Below are 17477 nucleotides of genomic sequence, written 5' to 3' on the forward strand. Positions count from 1 at the left end.
GGATGAAGCAGGGGACAGGGACAGGGACAGCGCTGAACCCGTGGTGGGGAGGCATCATTTGGGACTTGCTCGGTGGGATCCCAGCATCGCTTACTGCCACCTCAGAGCCTCTTCCGTGTGCTTCCAGGCCTCCCAAAGGCTTTCCTCCATCCAATGAAAATAATCACTCCAATAAACGCAAGACATGGGAATGGCCTGATTGCTTCCTTTTCATGCTAAAAAGCTTGGTGCAGCAGGACTTTGCAGGGGCCAAGGGATCCCGACGCTGCCTCCAGCCAGGGGGCAATACTGCCTGTGCTGTGGGGGACCAGAGGTCTGGCAAGGGACTGTGAGGGGAGTGTATAGGGGAGGTGTAGCTGGAGAAGGGTTGGGGACCAGCTCCGTGCTGGCAGTGAGCCGTGTCCGGGGCGTTCACACAGACCTGTTTGCCTGCGTCTACGGATTCTTGGATGGGGAGCTTAAGGGGAGGCAGGGTCTTTCACTGGATTTGCGCCCGCCTGGCACAGCCGTGCAAGCCAAGGCAGTCCACCCGTCCATGCCTTCCGCTGCGGGCAGAGTTGGTGCCGTGCCAACCCACCACCAGCCCAGGATGTGCGCGGCTGTGGGATGCTGCCGTCAGGGTCCTGAGGATGGGGGACTGTTGGCGGCGACTCTGACGTTCGTTGGGATGTGGGCTGGGAGCACCAGTGAGGTCTGTATGTGCTTTCTCCTCCTTGCACCCAACCCACCTCAGCCCCGACCTGCAACAGACCTCCACCATCCCATCCTGCCCCGCTGTCCTGTTGCCCACATCCATGGCACCTCTCCAGCCACTCAGGAGAGGAACCGGGCCAACCCCACACCTGCAGCCATGGCCAGGTGGCTTTCCCTGCAGCTCCTTGCCAATCCCCCCCACCTCTTGAGACAAGAGAGAGAAAGAAAAGAAAAACGAGCAGCTCTTCATTAGTGGGAAGGGCTGGCTGAGGTGCAGCCTGTGCTGTGGCAGAGGCAGAGATGACCTGGCAGGGGGGAGGATGGTGCATAGCTCAGCCTCTCCCATAGTTTCAAAAACCAGAGCAAAACAAAGAAGCCGGGGGAGCTGGGACAGCTGCCTGTCCTCCATGGGAGGGATGCTGGTAGAAGTGAAGCCGTGTGCTGGGATGTCTTCTGCCAGCACCCATGGTGGGTGGCACCTCTGCCACCATGCGGTGCCAGGGATGGGCATTACCTGGCAGCAGTGAGGAGAGGGGAAGGCAGCCAGCCATTGAGCTGGCTCTATGCTCCAGCCCACTGTGCCCTCCACAGGGACCCTCAAGGCCCATGAGCTCAAGCCACCTGGGGATGCTCTGCCCCCTGTCTGAGCAGGCCATAGGCAAGAGGAGGAGCGCTGCCCCACAGGGTCTTCGTTTTCTTTTCTGCTCCGGATATTAAGCGCTTGTTTTTGTCTCCCCCCCACCCCTCTCTCTGCCCCTGTCTATTCTAGGCTGACGTCTGAGGTCACTGGAATGGGCGCACTCTAATTTCCACCCACCATCCTCCACTCCGCACCACCCGACCCTCTCCAGCCACCGGCACTCCACCCAGCCTGTACTGCCTGTACATTTACCGTCTTCCCTTTGCCTCCACAGATACTCTTTTCTTTACTAACGAATATATATATATATAAATACACACACATATGCACACACTGGAACGTTTCTTTAAGAGCTCCTTACTGTGCTCCTGAGGCTGCTCCCAAACTCTTTGGTTATGGTCCTTGTTTTCAGCGTACGGTGTTATTACTTCATCTGCTTTTAGGGGTGCGGGGAGGGGGGTTGGTTGTTTTCAGCTGGCGAGATTTCAGAAGATGACAGGGTCTCTAGTGTCAGTCTAGCGTAGCTACTTACACGTTTGAGTTGACGTTGGCGGTACGTGCTGTAGCCTATGGACATGTGACGCCACCCAGAGCTGTGCGTGCTTCAGAGTACTTACTTTTCTCACCCTTCTTCCTTTGATGCTCCCTCTTCATTCGCTTTGCTTGTCCTGGCTCATCTTTGCGACCTTGCATCCCTGCCCTCAGGGTAAGGTGTAGTTTTCACCCCGTGTTACTTGGGAAGCAGAACATGTGGGAGCCAAACCGACAGGCACACATGGGTTCACCTGCAGACTTCTCTCTTTGCAACGTGGCAGGGTCCAGACAAGCCATTTTCATACTAAATGAAGGGAATCACGCATACACACACACAAATGGTCTTCTTTTTTAACTAATGAGCAATTGGAAGTGGGAAGAATTCAGCTGTATGGGATTCACACCCCCAGGGGCCTTTGAAAGCACTCTTTTGACAATCCCCACAAGCAAAACCTTTGGACGATAGCTCAGGAAGCTCTGTGAGCCGGCTGTGTTTGTCGTTGTTTGTGTTCAATAAATGTCTGTGCAGCTCTGCTACTGATGGGCTCCGACTGTTCTTCTCCTGGGTCGCCCCACCATTTCCAGCCCCATCCTTCCCTCTGCATCCTTCCGCACCTTTTTAGCTGCTTGGAGGGAAGGTTGTGGTTGTATACAAAACTTCATCATCATCATTATTATTAGTATTATTATTATTATCATCATCATCACTATCTTTATATTTTATTTTATTTAGAGAAGGTCCCCAGGAGTGATGCAGTTCCTGAGTGATCTAGGCTTTCTTTTTTTAAAAGGGAGGGTACCTGGCTTGCATAATGCTTTGGTTTTCGCTAAGATCAATTTACAAGTTATAGTATGACAACAAACATCTCTCACTGCCCCCTTGTCTGGACAGATCTGCCATGTCTGTGCCCCACACCCTTCCCAAAGACCCTCTATGCCCAGCCCTGCCTTCTGCTTCCAGGCTTACTTCTCTCTTCTACCTCTCAAACAGGGAAACAAATATATTTTCCATCTGTTAATTTTCTACTGTATAAAATGTATGGTACATGTTTTCCCTGTATTGCAAATGAGGGGATCATGATGCACCATGTCCCCAGGCAGCTAAAGCAGCCACATGATAAATTTTTGCACCATACCACATGGGAAATATATTGTTTTTCCAGGTGAGCCCCAAGACTTCATGACCTTTCGTTCCCTTCCTCCCCTAGTGCCAGTAGGCACCGCTGGCAGCCCCCCTCCCTTCTGCTGCCAGGATGCTGGAACGATTCTCCTCTTGTCACCAGCGCTGACTGCTCAGCACTCACATGGGGCTGCAGTGGGGACCCCAGGTGATGCCACTGCATCAGTGGAGCCAGCATTGGGCAGGGGTTTATGGGCTCCAGCCCCAGCACGGGGGCTAGTGCGGCTGCTTGGCAGCTGGCAGGGATGATGGCACGCCTCAGAGAGGGCAAAGGGGGTGAGTTTGCTTGAGCAAGACAGCACATGCCTGTTATCTGCATGTATCGGGCAGCATTGTCACGTCCCCTTAGAGGTCCATACCCCCAGCCCAGGAGCCCACCGCTAGCAAAGCTCCAGAAAGGTGGAGGTGGCTGCCAGGCCCTGCTGCTAAGCATCAATTCGTTCAGCCTAGGTGTCATAAAACCCATGCGTGCTCAGCTCTCTGGAGCATTTCAAGCCTCTGCATTTAAAGGTGCTTCCAACTCCTTCATAAGATGCTTTGCTGCCCGTTCCCAACCCCTTGCTCTGCTCTCCCTGGCAGTTTGGATTCAGCTGTGCCTTTCAAGTGGTCCAGCAGCCAGACATGCTCAAGAGCATCCCCTTATTCACGGTCGAGGGGAGCACAGGTGCTTTGGGCAGTGCTACAGGGCTCAGGTGAAGCCAGTAACCTCCCCAGCAGCAGCCCTGCCTTTTATTTGTGCTTATGCTGGGGGAGGGAAGGAGCCCAGGCACCAAATGTTGCCTCCCCCAGTTACCGACTGGCCACAGCAAGCACAGAACCACCTGCCAAGGTGGTGAGTCAGCCACGAGCAACCGGCACTCCTCATCCTCTCCTGTTCCTCACTCTGGTCTAGACCAAGTATTTTTCCTGTTGAAAGAACAAAATATCTGTGTGTGAGACCCAGCATGAAAATAACTACCCATCAGTGTGCCAGAGCCACCCCGGCAGCCTGGGTGGTGAGCTGGGGCACATGCCAGCCAGCAAAAGTTCCACATTTCACTGCCACCACCCTCCAAGCAAAGCGATGGCAGCCAGTGGCCTGGGGTGATGCTCCCCTCAGAGAAAGATGATGCACGGAGGGAGCCAGCCCATCCCACCATGGCTCAGCTCTCCCATGGGGCTGCAGAACAAGCCAGAGCACAAGCAGATCTTGCAGGAGATGGAGGCATATGGAAAGCAACCAAGGTGCGTGGCTTGAGCAGCCTGCCTCTTCTTGTGCTGCTTTCTTGGCACACAGGAGCACTTTAAAACTCTGGCACACAGGGTGCGGTCAGAATTCAGCAGCAGCAGCATGTCAACCAAGACTGAGATATCCATCACAAGCCAAAGTTTTTGTGGGGTTCGTACATCTGTCAGGTGCTTATGCCCTGAGGAAGGCAGGGGATCTTAATAGTGTGCTAATTGCAATGAATGTGGAAATGGCATTGCACAGGGACCTGTGGTTTCTGCACATTGCATCTGCCCTGAATTTCTTTGTGTGCTATGCTCCCTGTGCTATTCCCCACCTCCGCTGAGACAGCACTGCCCAAAGTAGCAAATGCCAGATTGGGTCTTCCAGATGCAACCAAGCTCAGAGGCTACTAGAGAGAAGGAGCAGATTGCAGCAATACCTCTACACCCATCCCCATGTCAGTGAACCCACAGCTATCATCCCCCTCTAGGTACCATCCCCACCCCAGCCCTCTGCATTACATCTGTCACCCAGCGAGACTGTCCGTGCCGGTAAAGCCGCTGCAGGAATCGGTGGTGAAGGAGGGGAGGTCAGATACAAGCGTCACTCTGGCATCAGGCAGGTATCCGAGCTGTGGTGTCGAGCCACACGCTGCAGCAAGGACCTGGGCTCATGGGAGCGCTCTGGGGAACAGTGCGTGGGTCTGTGGGGAGCAAGGGACCATCCCAGTGATAGTGGCCCCCTTACAGGAGCACTGCGTCCTTGCAGCCTCAGCTCTGCGTGGAGCCGCGGGAGAGTCTCACAAATCTTCCAGCACCTTGATAAAAAGCAACGCTACTCAGGATGTGGTTTTTAAGGACTGTTGCTGAAATGTGCTGTCCTGGAAGTCAGAGCACGGGGCTGGGTTTTGCCTTCTCCCTGTGGCATGTCTGCTCGCTTTATCTGAATGATGTCGGCTTGTGTGATCGTTACATCTTGAGGTATTTCCAAGGAACTTGAGGAGGCAAAGGAGCCTTGATGTACAAAATGGATCACAGTTTTGCTTTTTGCTCTGCTACAGGATGCTTTTTTTGTTTTAGCTATCTGGAGCCCATTTATAACAGAAAAAGCCAATTGAGCAACTCTAGCTGGGAAATGCCAGCCCTCTAGCAAATGAAGCCAGGGGGTTCTCAAACCAGGCATGCAAAAAATGATGAATCTATACTGAGCCCCTGCAAAGCAAATGCTTATTTGCCTCCCATTGTTCAGGAATCCCCTCCTTGGCAGAGGGAGAGATACAACCCAGCCCACTGCCTCTCCCCACTGTGCATTTAGGTTTTAGAGGATGCGGCAGGGAGCTGAGTCCTTTGATGTAGGGCTGGAGAGAGGGGAGCCTGTGGAAAGCATCAGGTGGGATCCTGCAGGAGAGGGAGCAGTGAAGGATGTGGTCATGCTGGTGTGTCTGAGGCATCCCTCCTTCTGATATTACCTGAGCCTTTGACTTTGCGACTTCTCTTAGGGGTTAGGTTATTTTGCCAAGAAAAAAAAAAAGAAACAAACTCTAGTGTTACGTGGGAATCTAGCAGCTTATCCATCATCATCCAGGCTTGAGCGAGGCGTGGAGAAAGAGGTGTTTAAACAATTCCAGCATCTCCTGGGAACATGTTGATGACAACAATGATAACAACAAAATCATAAGGAATGTGTCATACAGCTTTGATTTCCTTGGTATGGCTCAAAAGGAGATTTGCTGCTTTGTTTGGAAGGAGTCTCAATGTTTTGCTTTTACTTGTGTTATCTCTTGGGTTTGCGTTTTATATGAACTTAAAATGCTCCAGTGATGCATCCACAGCCATGCCGCTGGGAAAAATATATATACACATCTCTAATATTGGAGTGAATATTCAATACAGGGTGAATGTCCCAGTTAATCAACAGAATAGCTTTAGTGCATTGCTTTTCTCTCTCAAAGCAATGCATTTTTTTTTTCCAGACTGATTCAACATTTCTGGAAGTAACCAACTCAGTATTACTCAGTCAGACTCTTTGGGAATGCGTTATTTTGTGGGAATTTGTTACTTTGGCAGGAAAGTATTGGTCTGATGTCTCCCCCTGCCCCCGGAGTGCGGTGGCTCTTCATTAGAGAGGGGCCGGCTGAGGACCATGCTTAGCCCCTTGGGCCTCAGCTGAAGGTCTCTACTCCCCCTCATATCCTTCCTAGGTCACGCTCCCAAAATTAAGTGTTTGGACTATTGTTATGTGCATTTTTTTTTTTCCTAGACTGTATTTGCAAATCTAGTACATAATGGGGTTGAAACAAAATAGATTGTTTCGCCTAAGGGAAAGTGACTTTCACTAGGGACACTCTTTAAATTTAATACTCTCTTTTAGTTGTAGTTCGGGGGGGGGGTTAATGTATTCATGCTAGTCACTTTTAATTATGCTAATTCCAAGCTTATGGTCCATTAGCAAGGGTAATTTCACCCCTCCAGTGCCAGCAGATGTAGGGTTTCTGGGGAATGGCTCTGTGCTGTGGGAGGGATAAATCCTTAATCCCATTTTCTCCTTGGCCACAGAGATGGAAGGATGGCACGGGCTCAGCGCAAACCCTGACACCTTTCTCATGCTGTTTGCAGAAGACGAGAGCCCAGCAGCCCATCTTCCCTAACCCTGCCTGGCTGCAGCCCCCAGCCCCAGGGAGGTACCCCAATCCCTGGCCCTGTCCCCCCGCCCAGGCTGGTCACTAGGTGTCCCCCTTGACCAGCTTTTTGCATGCATCCTGCTCCAGCCTTTGGATGTAGGGTGCTCCCAGCCTCCACTTCATCTGCTTGCAGAAGACAGGCCACGCTGCTGGATGTGAGAAGGGAGTGGGTATTTGTGTGTCCCCCACCGGTGACCAGCAGTGACATCCACCTAGCAGGCGGCTGGCACTGTGTCCCACTGCGGGAAGGGTCCCATCAGTGCTGGAACCTTCATGGAGACACCCTAGCCCATCTGGGCAAGCACACATGGCTAGCAGCTCCCTTGGCCATGGGTGTCCCCATGCTCTCCAGTTATACCGGTTGCACCAAGGGATGAGGCTGGCGGCACAAGCCCCCACCTTACGCTGGCCTGAGCCCATTCAGTCTCACTGGCATGGCGTTTCACAACAGAAGGACGAGGTTTTGCCAGAAAGGTCCCGAGGGTCTCCAGCCCTTGCTGTCCCCGGGGAGGTCAGCGTGCACAGGCAGGGAGCACCATGCCTCGGCTTGCGGAAGGAGCATCTGCAGCATCTGGTACAAGCACAGAGCTCAGGGTGGAATGACTTGCAGAAAGGTCAATCTTGGTGCAGTTCCCCTGCTCCCATGTTGGATATCACGGGGATCCGAGGCTCTGCTGAGAGGGTTATTTTTGCTTTCCCTTCAAAAAAAAATGCAGCTGGAGATCTTAATCCGCTGTGCTATGCATCGAGCCCCAGGCCTCCATCCAAAGGGTAACGTGGCAGTGACTTTTAGGAAGTACTGAATGTACCAGATGTGCAACTCCTTCAACTCCAGATGTGCGGCACCCCCCACCCCCGCTCCGCCTCAGCACAGTTTTCCTGCAAAGAGGAACAAGAGACACCAGATTGCTCAGAAAGCATCCCGCAGCCTAAATCTAGCCAAGTGCGAAACCAGACTGGCCCTGGATTCCCACATCCGTGTTTAGGCAGTTTAACCGCAGGGATGTCTCTTCCCAGAAACAGTGCTTGTGTCGGCTCTACACATGGGGAACAAAACCAGCTAGGAGATGAGTGAGATAAAAATGGAGTGGCAGGAGAAGGCTTCTTTTCTGAGCCCCATGCTGAACCGTGGCCTGTTGCTGATTTAAAGCATGCGTGCTGTTTCTAGAAGGAACTGCTTTGATCCCGAAAAGGAAAGCTGGGATGTGCATGAGGACTCCAGTATTCGAAGCACTCCCGGAACGCTGTATTCTGGTTCCCTGTGGGCAGTGTCTCAGCAGCATTATTTATTCCTGGAGGAAATCCTGTGTCTAAGAGCATTTGCATCTGGACCAAAAAAGGGACGAGCGCTGCTTGGCTCTGGAGCCTCTCTGGGTTTTGATTCTTCAGATGAGACTCTGGACCATGGGATGCTCCAGGGGAGCGCAGGCATGGCAGCGCAGCAGTGGCTGGCCACCAGCCACCTGGCATCACAGCCAAGTGTGAAGAGTTTGGGGAGAGCGGGCTGGAGGGATGGAGCAGCATTACTCCTGAATTCAGGGTTGCGTGCACGTCTTAGGGCCAAACCCCAATGGAAATCCAACAGGATTTCCCAGTGCAAAGGACAGTAAGGTAGTTTTGTGATGTGCTCACCCAAAAGCTCTCATTTAGTGGTGTGGGGGATTTTTTCGTGGGGTCCTTCAGGGAAGAGCTCCCACCTAGACATTGCAATGATGTAACCTGAGGCTAGAGGCTACTGCTGCAGCTGGTGCTATGGTTTTCCAAGGGATGTTGCTGTGTGCTACTCAGCACGCAGCTATGCTCCCAAATCTCTTATGGGAGCGCTGCAGAGGAACGGTGTGCTGCTTCTCACTGCCTATAAAAAGCCAGTCAAAGATGCAAACCTGACACCCCAGTGAAACCACCATCTCTGTGTTTAAAACAGCTTTTCAGTTGCCTGCTAATATTTCTTTTCTTGCCTCAAGTAGATTTCCCCTCCAAACATTTCAGGTTGAAACGCAACGATTTCAAGACACACAGGATGGCACAGTGCATCTTTAAATGCAGCAATGCTCGGGTTGGGGGGTTAGACAGAAAAAAATATTTGCTCATGTGCATGTGCTCATGCACCTGGGTTGTAAGATTCAGCCTGTGATGCTCATTCCCGCTCTGCTGGGGCAGCCTGTGGCTGCGTGACCACGGTTCCTTGTTGGCCAGAACACAAGCAAGGTGTGCTTTTTTTCCCTTAGTGCAACACCAAGCACAAAACCTACTCACAAGCTTTCTACTGTCCGCAGGCAGAGGTGGGGCAGGGGTGTGTGCCCTTCCCCAGTGCTCCTCTCCCAGCTGCTGGCTCCTGCCCATCACCCCCAGCCCCTCGATGCACTCACCCTTGCCCATCACCCCCAAACCTCTCTGCCTGGGCTGATGGGGGCCAGCAGCACCAGCTCTCCTTGGTCATCATCCTCGCAGCCACGTTTGTGGGGCAGAGAGAGGCAGGCAGGAGTGATGCTCAGCCCAGGGAGAGCCTACAGCATGTGGTGTAGGGTCAAGGCATTTTTCCCTGCACAAAGCCTGTGGCCTCAATATGATCAGATGGCTCCTCTGGAGCTCCCAAAAAGCCACTCTCAGCACTCAGTGAGAGCCCACAAGGCAAACTCACATCACGCCAGGCAACCACCTCGGCTCACCTGGCAGCCCAGGGTGCTCGTGTAGGATGCGTCCGGGTGCGAGCTCCAGTGGCAAAAGGAGGGGTTTGTTGGTGTGGTAGAGCTCAGCCTGGGCACGGCTCACCCAGGCTTGGCCTTTGGGGTGCAGGTGAATTCAGCGTCATGCTGGAGAGTTGCTCAGGGCGCCGTGCAGGGCCACGTGTCCACATAGCCCAAGGCACGGCTGGGGCTGGGAGGGGGAGGCACTAGTGTTGGAGCCTTGGCTGAGCCCTGACCAATTCCCTTGATTGACCCCCCAGCTCTCCAGACCCTGATCCGCACGGGAGGAACACCTTCACCACCTGACCGGAGCGCCGCAGTGGACGTGGTGCCAGTGGCTGATGCTTGAGAACCCCCCGAAGACACTGCTGGCTTCCCATGAGCTTCTCCCTCTCCTCCGTGGCACCCTTCGGGCCGGCTGCCCGAAGCCCCCTGCCTGTGGCTGCACAGACACTGCTCCCTCGGCTGTGGTATGGGGCAGCAGCGAGACAGGGGGGCTTGAGCAGCAGCTCGCAGGAGGACAGCAGCTTGCAGCCAGCGTGCAGCAGTACCTGCTTCCGCAAGCAAGCATTTCCCCATTGCCCCTCTCTGCGCTTCTTTATCACTCTCACTCCCCTGCTGCTTTGCAATGTATTTTGTGGCTTAATTGTGTAATTGCAATAAAGCTTTTGTTGCTTGAGGTACCCTCCATGGTTAGCGGGAGGATGTTGGGGTGAGAGCAAAAAGGGGGTCCCCAGCAGGTGCACACGCTGCTCAGCCGGCATAGCCATGGCTTGGGCAGTGGGGCATCCACAGGGAGGGTGATGGGATGCTGTGGGGTGGCCCAGCAGCACAGAAGCCTCTGTCCCCCCAGAAGGGTTAACGGGGAAACTCAGCCCACACAGCCCGCAAAGCAAACCACGACTGGCTGGAAAAAGGGCCTCAGAGCCCTGGCTCCACTCAGCATCAGGAAATGATCCCGAGCAGGAGCGGGGCTGCCAGGAGGGGAGGGGGAGTGGGAGCGGGAAGGGGGGAGCACTGTGAAGAAAATCCAGAGCTTTCCCTGAAGGCGGCGACGGCCGGGATTCATTATCCATCAGGAGACATGTTTATAGCAAGCGTGAGTCACTGCTGGGCCCCCCAATGGGAGCAGCCTACGGTGGGGGCCACCAGCAATTCGGAGGGGGTACAGGCTGCCCATCCAGCCCTACACAATGGCAGCTCTCAAGCTGCCAATCCCCCAGGCCACCACGCGACAGCCCTGGACTTTGGAGCAGACCCAGTGCTATTTTGGGCTGTGTCAGGGCACATGTTTTCTCTGGGATGCCTAATTTCTCACTCGAGAAGCGATGCCAGAGCACTGCCCCCTCTGCCATGCGACCAGCCCCGGCAATGCCCCTCCATGCCCGCCCATGCCCACCCATGCCCATGCCCTGCAGTAAAGTCAGCCTCAAGCAGGGGATATCACCCCATGATGATCAGAAGCGGAGCTGCCAGCTTTGTCCCCGGCTCTGCATGTTGCCCCAATGCAGCGGGGGTCTCCATCCCCAGCCGGTCCAGCCCCAAGGCTGAAATGCAGCCAGGCAGCGAGGAGACACCAGCACTGGCTGCCTGGACCTCTACCCCATAGGGAAACAAAGGCAAAAATGCCCATTTCAACCTTTTTCTCCACTTGGAGTTGTATTTTCTGCAGTGTACATCACCCCTGCTCCCATTTGGCCCTGCAAAGGGGCTGCAGGCAGGCAGGGAGACCCTCTGGGTTTTGGCAGCTGGCTGAGCCCAAGCATTACTGCATGAGTGTGCTTTTCACCTTTGCTAAACCTGCTCCCCAGGGAGCACTAGTCCCAGATCTGTATGGGCACTGGTGCTTGCCCCAAGTGCCTCCAAGTGGGAAGTCATCCTCCCCTCATCTGTGCCATCCCTTGCACCCACTTCGCTGGGGGCCCAGCCCCACGGCTGATCACACCAGCCCTATATAGGGGTGTCTGCCTGTGGCACCATCTGGGGAGGCCTCGGTCAGCTCATAGTCAGCATTATGGGTCCACAGGCAAAAAAGGTGCTCATTCCCACCTTATCTGAGCATCTGTACCCCAGAGCAACCCTGGGAAGAAAAGCCACCCTTGCCTGCTTGCAGAAAGCCAGGGAGCTGCCACGGTAAAAAGTCAGCTGGCGCCATCCTTAATAGCACGCTGTTACCTTGCCCGAGATGGGAATTTGCCTAGAAAAAATCATTTTGCTCCTGCTCTCCTTCACAAATCTCTTTATTTTGGATGAGGTGACACAGCAAGGGCAGCGCTTGCTGGGGACTGGAGATGCACACTGCTACCTGTGCTGGCTCCTGTGGTGTGTCAGTGCCCAGGGTGCCAGCAGCCAGCCCAGCTCCGTGCCTGGCTCAGGCAAGCCACAAAGCCGCCCCCAATGTGTGGCTCCAGGCCTGGCACCCACCTTTCCCTAAAAAACAGGTTTTCTGGGTTTCTCCTGCCCCAGAAGCTGGTCATATGCCTTTGCTTAGAGAAAAAACCCTGTCCCCGCTCCTGTCCCGTTTCTCAGAGCAGTGGCACCATGGAGACCCTCTCAAAGTGGGGTATTACCCACTGAGACCAATGCTCTAGGAAACATGGGCCAGCCTGGCTCAGGGCTCCTTTTGCACCTCCCTGCAAGCCATGGGCCATCCGTGAGCACCTTGCATGCCCATGCACCCTTGCCAGAGCTAGGAGACTGACGGAGACGGAGATAGCCCCCGGTGGGAACAGCCCCAGGGAAGGAGCCGTTGGAGCTGTGAGTGCAAACACCTGGAGCTCAGCCCCAAATACTGCTGCCCACCCACAGGGCTTGAATCCCTGCCCAGGCTGGAGAGGTGGGATGTGGAGGGATGATAACTACCCACGTCCTTCACCTGCATGCACTGGCTTTTCCTCTGCAGGATGCATCAGCTGAAGCACAAAGCAAGCATCTGTGACCCTGGGAAGGTATTAAGGGATGCAGATGCCCCACACTCCCTCCCCATTGCCGCCAGCCTTCTGCTGCAGGGCAATTGGCTGCAGTGCTTGGTGGCTTCCTCCTGAGAGGGTGGGTGTTTGGAGATTCGAAACAGCTTGTTTACCTTTGGCCGTTCTGCTAAAAAAATAAAGCTGTGAAGGAGAGATCCTTATCTTTATGATCTGCTGGGATTTCCCTTGCTGCAGTTTGTGCTGGGGGCTTCTGGTCTGCTGTTTCCTCTGTAACCCCTGATTCTGCTCCAGAATGGAGCACTTCAGCCTCTCCTTGTTGCCCTGATGCACAGTGCCCTGTGCTCCAGCCCCCTGGCCAGCTTGGTATCTTTTAAAAGGTGGCTGCTCCTGTCCCTTTGCAAGGGGGTTGTGCTAGGGCACTCCCAGGCAGGGTGTGTGTCTGCAGGACCAAGGGCTGTCCCCAAAGAATGCTGCTCCTCCTCAGTGGTGCCCCTGAGGGATAGCTGTCCTCCCTCCTGCCTCTCCTCCAGTTCAGCATCATCACTGCTGTCTCAGCCACGGCTAAGCATGGAGCAGGGGAAATAGGCTTGAGGACAGCAAAATGGCTGGATGGTTTACATTTGCTCTTTGCTGTCTGCAAAAGATCCAAGGAGGATGCTTGGCACTGCTTGGAGTGGGCTGGGAAGGCATCCTTGCCAGGAAGGGTAGCTGTCTCTTTTTATACTTCTAGGAAAAGGCTGCATGCTGGATCTGGCTCTGGTGTAAAGAGAGCTCAGCTGCAGGCCTTGCTGCGTCCTAGGACTGCTCTCGAAGGGCACAGCCACCCCAGAATCTGTGATGGCTGCTGAAGTGGTAAAAATAATGAGTATAAATGGTGCATGCTGAAAAAAACTGGGAGCAGAAACGGTCTGGAAAGGGGCTAACAGGGACCTCAGGGAGTTTGCCAGACATGTGCAAGCTCCTGGGTTGGGGTGGATCATCCCCCTGGAAAGGCATGGAAAGGTGTCAGGCAGGCTCTGCCCTGCACTGAGCCCTGAAGCCAGCCAAGGTATGTTATCTGGAGAGTATCCAACAAGCAAGATAGACCTCTGTGCTTTGTAGGGCTTTGGGGCTTGCTGCCTACACCAAGGGAAAATGAAAGTATGTTCAGGGGAGTGGAGGGCACTTGAGAGCAGGAAGGAATGAAATGAATGCAATTAGGGGTGGTCTTTTGGCTCTGCGGAAGAGATGAGCTGTGCTATAGCATCACTGCAGTTTGAAAGACAAGACAAGCTGGTGGAAGACAGGCAAGGGGTAAAAGGAGAAGCACGGCACCACGTGGGCATCGGGGCTTTCACTGTGCGGCTTCAGGAAAGGATGGAGAGCGCTGCCAGCCTTGTGCCACCCCTCCCGCCTGGGGCTTGCTGGCACGGGTCCTAGGTGCTGTTGTGCACCAACAAGCTGCTGAGCATCTGCATGGGTGTGGAGACAGGGGCTTAGAAGTGTAATCCATGCTGTAATCCATGGCAGGAGAAAACCAGGTTTTCTACCCAGGTAGCTCATCTCTGCAGTTTGGTGATGAAGGCTGAAGGCTGGCCCATCTTCTGCAAACTGCAGGGCAGGGGAGCCCTGTGCCACCCCCAGTGTGTGGCTGGGTGGGAGCCGGGGGTTCCAGTCCCCCCAGCTGGAGCCAGGGCTGCGTCTGGCGGCTGCTCAGCTGTTCCTCGAGCGCTTGGTGCCTCCCTTCCCCAGGAATATGTGCCCAGCCTGGCGAGCATGCTCCGCTCCCTGGGAATCGCCCAAGTGACGCATTTTATTGCAAAGAAATGGAAAATATTCTCCGCCCAACTGCTGGAGGGGTTAGTACGTGTTTTTCCACCCGGTTTTCATGCTGTGCCTGCTGGATGTGCTCCATGAGAGGGTGCATGGGAGAGGAGGGTGCTCTGTCCCCTGTCCCAGCAGTGGTGTCCCCAGGGCTGGGGGTGGCATGTCCCAGGCTGCCACTGACACCACGCAGGCTGGCTGGGGCAATCACGGTTGCCTGCCAAGGGCTCGGCCGGGAGCTAGCAAGCAATGATTCTCGGGCATCAACACCTCCCATCATTTCTTCTCTAGCTTTGTCAGAAAACCAGCCTCCCCCTCCCTCTCGGTTTTGTTTTCTCCAAGAACAGAATAGTGCAGGTGCTGCTGATCTTTCTGGTTAGGGCTAGTTTTATCCCCAAACCATGATGCTCCCAACCCCAGAAAGCCTACACTTTGGGCTGTTTCTATTTTCTGAGAGTAAAGTGAACAATTTCACTGGAGGAAAAAAAAAAAAAAAAACAAACAAAAAAAACCACAAAAAAAACCCTGAAAGTGAGTTTTGCTTTGCTTGCCTTCAAGCCCATGGTGGGGCAGGGGAAGAGAGTGCGACTCTGTCACCAGGAGAGCATGGGGAGGCCCTTCCTGGTATCCCGAATGCATGACGTCCCAGTATCCTGCAGCACCCCCACAAGGAAAGCATCCCTGCAAGAGCTGGGGGGGCCAGAAAAAGGAGCCCAAAAGCATTATCTCCTCCTCCAGCTCCCACGCCGCATCCGCAACATCCCCTCTTGCTCAACCCTCTCATCTTTCCTAAGAAGCTGAGCCAAGCTTTCCCACAGACTCAGACAGCTATTAGAGAAATATTATTACCAGATGGTTTGTTTTTTCCATAGGACCAGAGGCCAGCGTGAGGTAACGGGGAAAATATTAACCCACGCCACACCAGCCTGGGTGTGGGGTTGTGGCTTTGCTGGTGGAGCTGTGCCGTGTCCTGGCAAGCAAGGGGTCTGCAGAGTCAAGGGGGGGGGGCACTCACACTCCATGCATGCTGGACCAGTGGGGTGGCTGGAAACCCCCTCTTGGACCGGCAGTGGCCCCATGGGTAGCTTGGGAAGGCTTTGATGGGGAAGGGAAGAGCACGTCCCCAAATGGTGCTGGAAGGGAGGGAAGGGTCGCCCCAGGCCAGCTCGAACTGGTAGGACCAAAGCCCAACTGGCAAACTGCACAGTGGGGAAGTTCAAGCCAGGTCAGATGAGCCAGTGATTCAAGCGGAGGAGAAGCGCCGCATCCTGGCTGTTCTGCCTTTTGCAGGGTCGATACGAGCGCTAGGCAAAGAAAAGGTGCCACTTTGATGTCAAGGGATTTGAAAGATGCTGCATGGCGTGGGTTGGCTCTTCCACTGAGTCTTTTTGCAGGTGGGTGGATGAGCGTGAGACCCTCCTCTGGTGCTGCTGAGCCCACTCTATGCCCATGGTAGGATGGTTGCAAGGCACCACCTGCTTGTGCTGGGAAAGCTGCCATACTGGGAGAGGTGATGCTTTCCTGCTCAGAGGGGTTTCTCTGCTGCCTCCTCCTGCAGAGATCTGCTGTGGAAAGCTAAATTGTCATGTGCAGGAATGCCACAAGCCACTCTCTTTCCAGAGGGGTTTGTGGTTGGCACAGCACTCGGCTCAGACCACAGCTGCTCCTGTTGTGCAGGTCTGAGCATGGAGATGGGGCAGTCAGTTGGGATGCAGCTGAGCCATACATAGGCAAGCTGGGTCATGCACCTTGCGGGGCTGGGGTCCTACAGCCAGCCTGGGGATGTGCAGCCCATGGTAACCAGAGTACATGGAAACCTTTCCTAGCAAATGCCTTCACCATCCCAAATGCTTAGCAAGTCTTGGGCGCTTACATCCCCAGGAGCAGGGGGAAGGTGGTGCAGCCAGCTGGCAGGACACTAGTGTGCTTCATGTGGTTGCAACCAGGGAAATTTCAGTGCTTGTTAATTGTGGCATCTCCTGGGACCATGTGAAAGGACAAAGTAGCCCCAGCTGCAGAAGATGGAGCTGGAAACCTGGCACTTGATCCTTCCCTGCTTTCCAAAGCACCCTTTGGTTATGAGCACGTTGGAGGGTTCAATCCTGGCTTTTCCCAGGGGAATTCATTTCAGCTTACTTCCATATTTCCTATGGAAGGAGTGTTTTCCATTTCTAAGTGGACTTGATTAAAGGGAAGGAAAGATTGCAAGAAAGAGTTAATAGCAGAAAAATGGAACAAAGTCATTCTTTTCTCAATCTCTGAGAGGAGAAAAAGCAAAAATTCTGTCTGAAGTGCACTTTTTTTTTCTGCACCCCAGTTTGTTCTGGAATTGGACTAAAAGTTTATTGATTGCTGTGCAATGCAGTGCTGTGGGATGGGACGTGGGATGGGGAGCGCTCATCCCCTAGGGCATGCAGGTACCATGGAGGGGCTCCCCTTGCCCACCTGCACAGCACTCTGGAGGAAAGCCAGCCCCACACAGGTAGATGGAGGGGGTCCCCCACTCCTGGAGAACCCAGTGTGGCAGAGCCAAAGGGCTCAGCTTCCCTGGCCTCATCTGAAGAAGGGAAAAGGGACATCCTTCACAGGCATTTGTCCTTAAATTTCAGGACATGATTGCATGCTGCTAGGCCCAATGATTGCAACATCCCTGGGGACAGCCTGCAAACTGCTGCCCAGCTATCAGCTGGATTTCTACAAAACTAGCCCGTACTTTTCCAAGAAAATGGCTGTTCAATGCCCCGGGGACGCTGCTGGCTGCTGGCCCCAGTTTAGCACCACAGACCTGGAAAAGGCAATGCTTTTGCAGCTGGACACAGATCCAAGCCTGCGGTCTGGTCAGACAGCAGAGATGATGTGCCTGGGACGTCACGCCTGATAACAGCCCCTGAGGCTGGTGGCTGGGTGCTGGGCAGAGAGCGGGGTCCCCAGCGGGGTGGGGGGAGCCCTGCCTTGCTGGGTCCCCGTGCCAGGGTGCACGGGGTCTGACAGACTGCAGCTGCGCGGAGCCATATACGGTCAGCAGGCGCCTTCCACAAGCCATACCATTATCATTAAGTCTTTGCTGGCGTGGCTAACTGGCCTCCAGCTTGCAAGGCTCTGTGGAGCAGCCGGGCTGTT

General features: G+C 54.3%; 1 protein-coding gene across 25 annotated transcripts in view; it reads left to right on the forward strand.

The window, feature by feature from the left end:
- Window positions 1-10303, forward strand: part of PCBP3 (poly(rC) binding protein 3) — a 63813-nt gene extending 53510 nt beyond the window's left edge. For 17 of the 25 annotated variants that reach the window (XM_069782232.1, XM_069782211.1, XM_069782214.1 and 14 more), the window contains one exon: window positions 9885-10303. In XM_069782232.1, coding sequence (XP_069638333.1) covers window positions 9885-9930 — 46 coding nt within the window. In that variant the 3' untranslated portion in view covers window positions 9931-10303. Of the gene's footprint in view, window positions 1-1462; window positions 2405-9884 lie in introns of those variants that run through there. The other 8 variants (XM_069782209.1, XM_069782210.1, XM_069782221.1 and 5 more) reach the window with 1 other exon arrangement.
- The last annotated feature ends 7174 nt before the right edge of the window (window positions 10304-17477 follow it).

The sequence above is a fragment of the Haliaeetus albicilla genome, chromosome 4, assembly GCF_947461875.1.
Source record: "Haliaeetus albicilla chromosome 4, bHalAlb1.1, whole genome shotgun sequence".
In the NCBI taxonomy this organism is placed as follows: domain Eukaryota; kingdom Metazoa; phylum Chordata; class Aves; order Accipitriformes; family Accipitridae; genus Haliaeetus; species Haliaeetus albicilla.